Source organism: Phaethon aethereus, assembly GCF_964289735.1.
Source record: "Phaethon aethereus genome assembly, chromosome: 1".
NCBI lineage: Eukaryota > Metazoa > Chordata > Aves > Phaethontiformes > Phaethontidae > Phaethon > Phaethon aethereus.
In genome coordinates this window covers 110336665-110348812 of record NC_138575.1, presented here as the reverse complement: position 1 = coordinate 110348812, position 12148 = coordinate 110336665, and the positions used below count along the sequence as shown (strand labels likewise).

At 39.5% G+C, this 12148-nt stretch overlaps 1 protein-coding gene across 3 annotated transcripts in view; it reads right to left on the bottom strand.

Annotated features, from left to right (window-relative positions):
* USP25 (ubiquitin specific peptidase 25) overlaps positions 1–12148 on the bottom strand; it is a gene marked incomplete at its 3' end in the record, with an annotated part of 94217 nt that overhangs the window by 51713 nt on the left and 30356 nt on the right. For all 3 annotated transcript variants that reach the window (XM_082013850.1, XM_082013851.1, XM_082013852.1), the window contains exons 4-5: positions 9263–9386; positions 3125–3287 (exon numbers count right to left, since the gene is read on the bottom strand). In XM_082013850.1, coding sequence (XP_081869976.1) covers positions 3125–3287; positions 9263–9386 — 287 coding nt within the window. The remainder of the gene's footprint in view (positions 1–3124; positions 3288–9262; positions 9387–12148) is intronic.

The following is a 12148-nucleotide window of genomic DNA, read 5'->3' as shown; positions in this document are numbered from 1 at the left end:
TTTTCCAGGCACGTCTTAAAAGCCTTCAAGGTTCAACAGAGCCTGTACAGCCTCTCTGTGCAACCCGCACTGCCTGCCTGCCCTTATGGGGAAAAATGCTTGTTATATCCAGGCTGAATCTCTCTTACCTCAACTTACTCCCATTGCCTCTGATCCTCCCAATATGCACTGCTGTGAAAAGCTTGGCTCCATCTTCTCAAAGGTCAGCTAATGCAGACCATCCCATAGCTTCCCAGGTTGACTTTCTGGCCTCTCTGCAGTTAATCAGAAACCTCTTTGATTTTCCATGACCTTTCAAAGATGGTAAGAGTGGCCTTGCTAAGACCTTCCCCTGCTCTCTCAGCACCACTGGATGCAGCTCAGTGAGTCCTGTGGACTTACATGGGTGAAGTTTCCTCAAGTAATGTCTAACTCAATCCTTAACCATTGCTCAGAGTTCCTCTCCTGCTGCTAAGCACAGTGGTGTATGGGAGACCTCATCAGTAAAGACTAAGACAAAGCAAGGCACTGAGTACCTCAGCTTTATTTATGCCTTCTGACACTACATCACCTGCTCTATTCAGCAATGGTACCCCGTTCTCCTTGCTCAGCCTTTTATGACTAGTGTAGCATCAAAACCTCTTGTTGTTACCCTACACATCCTTTGAGGTATCAACTCTAGGTTAGCTTTCACTTTCCTGACACCATCCCTTCATGCCTGGGCAGTGTTTCCAAACTCCTCCTCAGTAGCCCATCTCTGCTTCCAGATCCTGCACACTGCCTGCTTGCACTGGAGCTTAGCCATGAGTTCCTGGAGCAGCAGAATGGACCCTTCTTGCAATCAGAGGATGCTGCCAGCACTCCTGAGCTCCTCTTCCCTTCAGAGCTGCCTCCTGCGGGATTCCAGATACCAACTTCCTGAAGAAGCTGGTCTGCTCTCCTGAGCTCTAGGGTCTGTAGCCCTCACTCCCATCAGGATCTTGAATTCCACTATTTTATGGTCACTGTGGTCAAAAGTACCCATATTACTACATCTCCAACCAGTTCTTCCACTTTAGGGAACAGCATATCCAGCTATGCATCCCCCCTAGTTGGCTCATCAGTACTTCTACCATGAAGCTGTCCCCGATATCCTCCAGAAATCTGGTCTGCTGGTGTCCTGCTGTGTTGGACTTCCAGTAGGTGTCAGGATGTTTATTAAAGTTGCCCATGGGAACCACAGACCATAATCCAGAGACTTTCTTGCCTTTAAAGAAAGCTTCGTCCACATCCTCATCCTGAGGAGGGTGGTCTGTAACAGACTAACCAGGGTGGTATCTTTACCAGCCTCTCCTCTGATCCTGACCCACGAACTCTCATCTTAAACTGTCATCTTGTCCCACACAAGTATGGCATACATTTGAGCTGCTCCTTCACAATGAAAGCAACACCCTACCTTGTCATCCCTACTTGTCCTTCCTGAAAAGCCTGTATCTGTCCACTGTACCATCTCGTAAATTCATAGACCACTCACACCTGGAGAACTTTCCTGGTCCCTCAACTAAAATGCTACTAGATGTAGAAAAGGTCATGACAATGGCAACAAGGCAGATGAGAGGTTACAACAGATTTCATACAGGCAACAACTCAGCAGTCAGCTTGGAAAAAGAGACCACCAACCTGTTGAAAGGAAGTTTGACAGCAGGCCACAGAACTGTCATGGCAATCAATTTTTAACTGTCTTGTCCACAAGGAGACATGGAAGCCACCAGACAAAGCTAGTCAGAGCCAGGTTCAAAAACCAAACAAAAACAAGGCGGTTCTTCATGCAACAAGGAGCACAACTATGGAATTCCTAACACAAAGGACCCTATGGGTGCAAGAAGTGTGCAACGTTGAAGGGAGACAAATACATAAAAGAGAAGTCCACTGGGGATTACCAACTAAACAAACTGCAAAGGATCAAGAAATGAAAGCAGGTAGAGGCTTGGGCGTGTTTTAACAGAGTAGTATCATGCATACTGTTTGTATTCCTCTGTAAGCATCCACTTGCAGAAATTGCTAGGCAGAACATTGATCTAAATGGACTCAGCCTGAAGTACAACAGCCATCACTATGAAAATAACAGTATTAGTTTATCTGAAGTGCTTAAGCCTGACAGTAATTTGTCAAAAATGAGTATTAAATATTTTATTTGCTTCCTCTCAAAATGTCAGACTATGAAAAGTTCAAATATGCTGAATTTACTTCTTGTAGACTAAAAATAAGTTTTCCCCTATTGTATTCCAGTTTCACTCAATTTTCTGTGGGTTTGGATGCTTATGAATATATCTACAGATTATTTACAGAAACTTACAGTTTTAGCAATCATGTCTAAAAAAACTTTATGAATCCATTTTTTAAGATTTTATGTACAATAAATTATTGATATTAGAACATTAAATTTCAGTAGACAAGTTGCAGTATCTGTACTCATTCACCTATTGACCTTATCTTTAAAAAAAAAAGAAAGAGGTAGCTTTTAATTCAGCTATGTATACACAAAAACAGACAGAGAGCACAAATATTGGCTGTATGAGGTAAAACACAACCCAAAACAGACACAACTGCATCCATATCAGACCCTCACTTTACTCCTTCTTAAGCTTCCTTCTCCATCAGTTATTCCTTCTTTTAGTCTACTCAGCTATCTATTTCCTTATACCTATTCCAGTAAGCACTCCATGACTGAGAGTGTCTCATTTCCTCAACTTATCTCCATTGTCAGCCTTTCAGTCATTTGCATGCATTTCTTTTAATATAAAAAGTCTGTTTCTCATCTGTAACCCAGTTTTCACGTTTTTAAGCATCCAGAATTGTCACTGATGTCAGCATGAGCTGCAGACACCCAGGATCTTCAGAGACTCAAGTCTTTGTCTTCAACAACTTCTTAATAAGAAACATTTTTAAGCATCAATTAGTTATGCTACAGTACTTTCTACACTTCAACCAGACTTATGGCTGAATACGTTAAAAGATGCAATAAATAAGTAATGCTCAAGAACATCTCACGCAGTGGCCTAAACTTCCCAGGAAAACTGGTATCTTAGGTTATCCACTTAAAGATAACTCACCTTCCATTAAATACAGTGAAGAGTATACATAGCTAATTGAAGAGGGTGCTTACCTGAATGACAGCACTAAACCAGCATGTGTTGCCAACATTCTTTAATCCTACTGGACAGTTGTCTTGCCGCTTTCGATCATAAGGGTTTGGAGAGTCACTCCATACCTCTGGATGTGTCCTCTTTAAACATGCTTTATTTTCTGCAATACTGGCTTCTAGAACTCTTCGGGAACAGAAGGGAGGGAAAAACGTGAGAAAAAGTAAAAAAAAAAAGACATAGTAAACCACCTTCAGTTACTAATACAGACATCTTAATTACATCATTTGCTAACTTATTTTTGATGAACTTGGTTTTAAATTTCTATGCAATAATGTATCTTCAAAAAAGTAAGATGATCTTTTACTTTTAGATATGTTACAGTAATTCCATTACGTTTTGGAAAATGGTACCAGCGAGTGAGTGAATCTCCTGTGAGAGTTCTAGATACATGAGCCATGTCTGTAAATCACCAATTATTTAAGAACCAGATTCAAACAGGATGGACACCAAGAAATTTTAGGCAGTGCTATTAGCGTAGTGCTCTCATCTACAAATGCTTTTATTGGTACGTAAAGCATGAAGTCACCAACATTTACTTTACTGACAAGAAACCAAGGCTAGCTAGGCAACTTTCAAAAGTGGAAGATGTTTTTTAGTTTCCATTTTTACAACTTATGCAACTGTATTTATCGCTTTACACAGCAAGAAATTACTTTATGAGCCATAGAAAGACAACCCCCACAATTTTCCAAATGCCAGCCGGCAAGTTAATTGTACATTTCAATGACCACACTCTTTGCAGGAAACTGTTCCTATGTGATTTATGTTGAATGTCCATATTTCACATCACAGTAAGATCTGATGCGTGTTATGCTCCTAAACACAAGCTTCACTCAACACAGTATTTCTATATCAGCAAATATTTTTAGCTTGGTGACAGAGAACACATTAAAGGTAATTTGCGGTAGCCACATATTCTAAACGGAAAGATGGAGATGGATACATTCAGGTCATATAACAATGGCTCTAACTAGTATGCAAAGTTGCCTGGCATGCGCACTACTGACACAGTTACTATCCCCAGCCGTCTAGTCCAACCATCATACAAAAGGCTGAGCTGCTACGGAGCTACTACGTTTGCCAAGCACAGGATTTCAGGAGCTGCATGACAAGCACCGAAGTATTCTGTGAAGCCTGAAGCATTGCCCCCTTCAGTTCTAGACTCACTAAACATCAAAGAAAGGCAGGTCTAGGCTGGTTTGTAAATGGAGTTACTGAAGGACGAAGTTTGAACACCTTAGAAAAAACACAGAGGAGGGACAGGGATGGACACCAAAAAAACACCACATGATGTAACACCTCAGTCTCCTAACTGTGTATTTTTGTTTCAAGCTATGCTTTTGTCAAAGGAAGAAAAGGTATCTTACAAAATATAAAAGAATCATGAAATATTATATGAATTTACTGTAGATAACTGCCTTGGGGGATACACTAATTTGTTATTACTACTTATTTTGAAAAAAAATAGAAGCACTGAGAATTTGAGGGCCCATTTGGTATAAATACCACTTTTGTATCAATACATCGCAGGAAGAACCTAAAACTTGTCATTTCCTAATGATTAATCAATTTCTGACATTTAGTTTTTGACATATAACCTCATTAACAGCACAGTTTTTCTCAAAAGACACTGAAAGACTTTCTGCTCTGACATGTCTTCAAACAATGCATAAGGATGATGGAACCTGATTCTTCAGTGGTAAAAGACTCTTACACTATCATTGCTAGTGTTATCTCCTAAGCAAACCCCAAAATGCAAAGAAACAGTCAAATTCATTTCCCTTCTCACTGATACAATCCTTCGAAAGTGTTAGATGACCAGTGTATCTCTGTTCTGAGAGTTAAAGTTAATTTTTGATGTCCCCATCAAATAATTCAAAACAAGTGTCATACATATTTCAAGTAATTTCTCATTCATGTATCATTACTTAAACTCTTGTTTAAGTTAAATGGAAGGAACCTTTAAAACTCATGGGAAGACTCTGACAGACTGGAATAAGTTTAGAATGATGTTGTAACAGGACTACAATACCACTTTTATTTCAAGAAAACAATCAAACTTTTTTCCCTCCCCCAAGCTCAAGAACATTTCAAGATACAAGTTCAGAAAAATACATATTCTCAAACTGAAACAGTTCCCTGACCCCAAGGGTATTACCCTTTATCAGCTTAACCGCCTACTAAAATTTCTTCCTTGTATTTTAACTTCTTTAGCAGGTGAGGCGTTTCCTCATTTCTAGCTCTACCTCAAATCTGTTTCCATCAAAGCATTTGATGCTCAAAGCTTCATGACATTTTCCCTTATTTTTCCTTATAACATCTCAGAGATCACAAGCAATAGCTGCACACCCTATGTGTCAAATTAATTTTCAGCCATAATGATAGCTGTGATACAAACTGAAATGAAAGTCAGCACAGTAAACAGGAAGCTAATGATCAGCTCAAAAAGCTACTTAAAAAGTGTAATTACCAGCATGCTGAATATACCTCTTCTACTATAATGTTCACTACATTATATTCATACAGTCCTGATTTGGGAGACTACCTTTATGAAGCATCTTACACATTAGTCTCAACAAGATGAGCGTCTTTCCAGAATGTTGGTACAAGGACTTAACAATTCTGATTACGCAGCCAAAACACCCTCTTTGTGACCCTCGGAGACCCCAGCAGCAGAGCCATAACCTACGTGCAGGGTATGGCATGCCTCAAAGGCTTCCCCACCAGCAAGTGTTGGGATCTTGTTTGGAGGGCAGGTCTGGAGCGAGGGTTAGTTAATGCCAGGCCTGGCACGGGACTTGAAAGCAGTCTTCTGTTCGTCTGTGTAACGAGCTGGGCACAGCCAAGCAGCTTTGCAGAGCTGCTTGCGTGGGGCAAGCCAGACAACGCAATAAGCCTCAGGCAAAGTGAGCCCACGGCACCAAAGCTCAACCAAACCATTTTGAGGAAGCCCACTCAACATGCTGCAGAAAAGCCCACTCCAGCAGGCTACTCAGCTAAACGAACAAGGAAAGGTCTTTATACTGTGACTGTCTCACCACTGGACATCCAGGAATATCCCCCAACTCTGCATCCCTTCCTAGTTTCACCTTTGATCTATACATACAATGTTTAATCACAGTGCAGAGTCCCCAGCAGTTTCAATGACCATGTTAAAAAAAAAAAAGCCTAGGGGTTGTGCACATCCTTACACGCTTACAGTATGGGCTCTCATTTTAATATGGCTACTACCCTAGGCACAACACAGGCCAGCTAATTTCTCCTTTCACTCATACCTTACTAGCTTCCCCAGTGAAGCTCCATCTGGCTAGCCTTATTCTCCTTCAATCCATGAAAAGTAATATAAACAAGGAGAAACCTTTTCATATTAGGAAATACACTGATTATGCACATCTCTCTGGGAGATTTAAAGTGGGAACAGTAAAAAAAACCTTAAATGTGCCATATACACGATGTTCAGCTTGGACACTTGGACATTTCACTCCTCTCAACACCTATGTAGTAAGTCAGATCTGTCCTCATTAAGTAGCACAGGCAATTACATTCAGGAAGACAAATTCTACGTGCATTACAACATTAATTACACAAGTCAAGAAATTCCATTAATGCTCCCTTGGAAACCTTAACAAAAAAATCAGTGCAAATTAGGTTCCAAACCACTATGAATACCTTTGAAAAAAATATCCTCCACACCAAAGATTATTTAAACATGCACACATCCTACATTATTAAAAATGAAAGATTTCCATAGTTTAATTTGCTTATTATTGACTTCCTATTTGATTTCTGCTTCTTATTTATACTAGAAAAACAAAAGTAAATGGCTGCAGCTTGACTTGTTTACAAGCACAGTGTTCTATTTTTTTGTTTTGAGAAGTCCTGCACAAATACTGTGCTTTCTATTGGAATGCCAACATTCTTCTGTGGGGTGTTAACTACAAAGTGATTTTTTTATTAAAAAAAAAAACAAAAAACCAAACAAAAAATCCCAGTCTGAAGTTCTGTCCTTAAGGAAACTGACTGAACAGTTCAGATCAAAAATTCAATAATTCTGAACTTCCTGTATTTGTACAACGCTGACATAATTTGCCATCAACTCAGGGTGTATCTTGGTATGTAACTGAGCTGATCTAACACTCCAATGCTGCCAAAACCCCCATGGTTCTCACTCTTCTCTGACTCCATTCATAAGCAAAGTCCCATTTCCCATTCTCATGCCATGATACACTCTGGATCTTTTAGTGAATGTTTTTGTGTGGCTCTGGGAGATGAATTCATGCAACAAATGCTCCAAAGAATACTACAGCAAGTATAGAAGATGTGGTACGGCGTGCAGGCCGTATCCCCCTTGGTAGCAACAAGCTCTTAGTTTGGCACATGCTATTGTGTGTAATTTTGCCATCAAATATATATCTCTGTTTCATCATACGACCAACATTTTTCTCTGTATATAACTGAACAGACTGTCTACATGCCTTTATGTGTACAGGAAAAAAAATGGCATACTTTGTTATTTTCTGCAACCAGAAAAAAATACACCATAATTTAAGTAGAATGTATTTAGAATACTTAATTATGGGCTAAGAAGATAAGACCAAAAAGGGCTTTTTAGTCCAAGAAATGAAAAACAAAGTCTACAGGAAAAAAACTAAAGCTTCAAGGCTCCCAAGAAGTGAGTGCAGCAGAAGCAGTCAAAGCTTGGGGAAGGAAAAAGGAAAAAAAGATTTCCATGTCCAGAAATAGCTCCATCTTTCTGAGTATCTGCCTAAATCACAACTCTGTAATTATGACAATTCTGTCCTTCAAAAAAGAACACGCAAGAGCTCAACTTCTGAATCAGAACTGGACAGAACTTCCACCATGACCTTGTATACATGCACATACTGAGGTCTTAGGAAAAAACAACCCCTTAAAATCTTCTCCCAATTATTAATGAGAATATAAATCCCCATAATCCCACCTTTCTCTCATAAAATATGTTATCTTAAACCTGTATAACAAGATGGCATTTATCACAAATGGAAGGAGGGAGGGAAGAGTATCTTTATTCTCACAATTAGTACATTTATTTTTTAAAAGGAAAAAGAAAATGACTGGATAAAGTAACACTCCATATTCTCAGAGTTGGACTTTTCTGATAAGTCTGCCAAATACACTGAACTGAGAAAAAGAATTATTGTGGTCAATTTCCCCCATCTAAATGATATTTTATAAAATTAGTCTTTTACAAGGAGGCAGTATTTAACCTTCTTACTCAAGGATCAAATCATTGCCCTAGAACAAGGCCAGCCACAGATAAGAAAAAACAACATCCCTTCCAAGGCCAGCCACATATGGAAAAAAAAAGAAAAATCAATCACCCTCCCACACAACCCTACACCAAGGCTTAGTTCAAGTCCAAGATATTCATAGATATGCTTATATTTACATATAAACACACACTGTACAATTAGTTATTATAAAATCTGATAAAAAATTAACTTACAGATTCTTATCACACCCAAATTGAGAAAGTTAAGTTCATAAAACTTTAAACCAAGAAGTTAACTTCACTCAGAGCTTATAAATCCTAATTGTTAAACAGGCTAATAACATACTTTATTAGGTGAATATACCGAGAGCAGCTGCTGTATTTTAAGTCATAGCTTTACTACTCCCTCCCTCAATCTCAGCCTTAGCACAGAATTAAGAAAATGTTATTGCAAAAATGAACACTGCAAAAAACAGGACAAAGAATTTTTTAGCTTCTTAATTATATTTTGTTTTCATTGCTTTTTACCTGATACACAAGAGAAACTTTTAGTTTTAGGTCCTATTTAAATATGGCCATATATCCTCTATCTCCATCCACTTCCTCAATACGTAAACAAATAAATCAACATGAAACATACTATTAAATCCTAGCCCACACACAATAGACTATTTCCAGTATACAACATACAATACGTTAAAGCAAACATCCTGAAGCCAGGCATATCAGTAGCACAAGTGATCATAAACAAGTTATTCTTTGTTAAATTAAAAGTTAAAAAAAAGCAATACAGGCCAATCTCCAACTCTTTAATTTAATTTCTGCTTTAGGTAAGTTGTTCGTTTACCTGCTAATGGCTTGTTCCTCATCTGTTATTCCAGTCTCCCTGAATGCCCTGTTTGATTCCTCCAAACTCAAGGCAATTGCCCTCTGAAGATCATCTTTATCATCTCCAGTGAGATCAATCACATCTGAAAAGCAAAACTATCTTTCTCAAAATTAAAAGTGAAACAGAATGAAAGGCAAGTCTTACTGTAGAAGAGAGCGAGCCCACGTGGATTGCTGAGCGCCATTCCAGTCCATCCCTCCTGTGCCCTGTGCTCTTCCAACCACTAACCCTGCTAACAGTTCCCTTCTGCCTCCAAGCTGGATAAAAACCTCAGCTTGCTCTCGCTAAGATATGATGGGCAATAGTCTTCCTTCATCCTAATGATTTTAAGTTTCACAGAGCTACGGGACAAATTTAGGAATCCATGGTCTCTGAAAGCCGTCTTAGAGCAATACACTTAAATGTATTACTTCAGCCACTGTAATCAGTTGCTTCCAGGGAACAGATGCTGAAGACAACCTTCTCTTAAAAAGGATACCTTAAGTGAGCATAGTTGTTTTTCCTTCCTCATGGGGGAAAACATGTGCAGTTTTCCCAATACAGCCCCAAATTCTACAAGTATTTCTGTGCACTAGTGAGCCAAATACTTTCACACAGTTTCATAATATGTGGGAGAAACATTGCTTACTTAACGTAATTCTTTTCTATCCTGTCTGTGCTGTAACTGGAAGTTATCTCAACGGAAGAATAAAGAAAACAAATACTGAAGTCAAAACGAGCATCCATACTTGGACACGTGGGGAATGCTGGATGGGCTACTGACTGGGTAATGAAGATGAAAACAACCCTACTTCTGCCGTCCTAAAGAATGAGGAACTAACATTGCCCATAAACCTCCTTGTTTCCTGAGGGTAGCGACAGCATGCCTGCCCAGAGCAAGGAGGGATTTCACTACCCACATCACAACATGACACCCATCATCCCCTCATCGGGCACAGCCATGCTTTCAGAGCAGTTGGGGCCAACAGGAATGCCCAACAACTGCACAAGACCTTCAGAAAAGCCAAGGTCGGTGGTTATCATGATTTCAAGGGCCAGAAGTCTTATCTTGCAACTCAGCCAGACAGAAAGAGAGGGAAAAGTGCAAAAGAGACTTTTATGTGCAATATTAGACAGACACGCACATGGAGTGTTGGCTGGTTTCAGTCTCCCTCCTCCAAGGCGAAAATTTACCCAAAGAGCTATGAAAGGGGCTGCTCTAGTCTGGGGTTTGGACAGTAGAAGCTAAAAGACTCTGGGAGAAAGAGATACAGATTTGAAACTCATGACTGCTCTCAAACAGATGTGAGCAGCTTGTCTGCATTTTTCCTTCCACAGGCCAGCTCAATTACTTGTACCCAAAGAGCTTCACCATCTAGCTTCTGACTTTTCTCCTGGATGAGCTGACTTGCTGTAGAGATAGCTTCCCCTGTTTCCCTGGCTTACTCGTCTGTGACATTTCTCATTGGAACAAAATAAAACACTGAAATGATCATACAAAAATCATTGGCATAGGTGTGTATGAACAGAAAATGGGATGACTTGTCCTCACAGAAAGCTGAAACTGAAGAGAAGTTGTGAAAGAAACTTTTCTGTTAACAGCAGCATCTTCAAGAATCAGTTTAACTTACCAATTTCTTCCCCCAATAAAGATGGTTGAATTTCTATGTTATTTAGTGAGCCTTTAAAGGAAGCACTCTTACCTGCAAAGTAAACTGGGCAATCTGTCATGATCTGGAAATAGGGAAAAGTGCTATGACCACAAAAGCAGCAGTTCGTAATTTTTACTCTTATGTCTTTTATAGTCAGCTCAGATCTTCCAGCAAATCAGAAGGATACTTCAACTGAGATGCCTGAAATTCCCCTTCAGAAGTACTAAAGCAATTACAAGAACGACCAGCAGAAGTTTTGATATACGAGCTGCCACGTTGAGAACAATGTAGTTTGGGCTAAAATAGTATCTCAACTTGGGTCACATGCAAGCATGGCTCTATTCTACAGCCTGAGAGCAGGAGAAAGGATAGAAAGGTCAACAGCAATGAGAGGATCCCGTGGACTACATGCACTACCTATTACATTCTAAAATATGGTGCTCATTGTTGCATTTTCTACCTACTTGCAACTAGTCACACACAAGCACCTCATCTCTACTGGACACGAGCTGTTTTTCTGAAAGTAGTAATAGTGGTCACAGCTACAGATGGAGTAAGCCTCCATCCAGCAGCCGCACATGCTGATGGAGAAGCATGGGACTACTCTGATCACTTACTTACAGAGGTGTATATTCCTTTAGCTAGTCTCTAGTTAGGCAAGTGATGAAATTCTTATACAACAATAAAGAAGAAAGTTAAATTAAGAAGTAAGCTCCTTTATGTGGGGAATATTTTCCAGAAAAGAATTCATATACTAGCTGAAAATTATGTGATTAACAAAAGCTCCCTCGTCAAGGTCAACTTCAACTCACACTTTCATTAAATTATTCAACTTCTTTGCACCTCCCTAGCTCCTTAATCTTTATTAATCTATACCACCACCGAATGTGTTCAGAAGTTTATTACCATTCATATTGCCAGTGATTATATCACTTTAAAAGCCCAAATCTTGACTTCTGCTTGCTTTCAGAAAGCAGATCAACACAACAGTTTCCTTTGGCATGCAAGGGTTTGGGAGCTGACAGTACCCTGTACTTTCAGGGTACTGTACAGACAATACCCTGTATTGTCTTCAGAAATGTTTTTTTTTCCACATATACATTGTTCCTGATCTGCATGAAAAAAACAATACAGTGAAGACCTACTGCCAGATGCTACCACCACATGAGTGGTGCAATCGATTTATGTCACGGAGGGCTTACCTAGCATAACT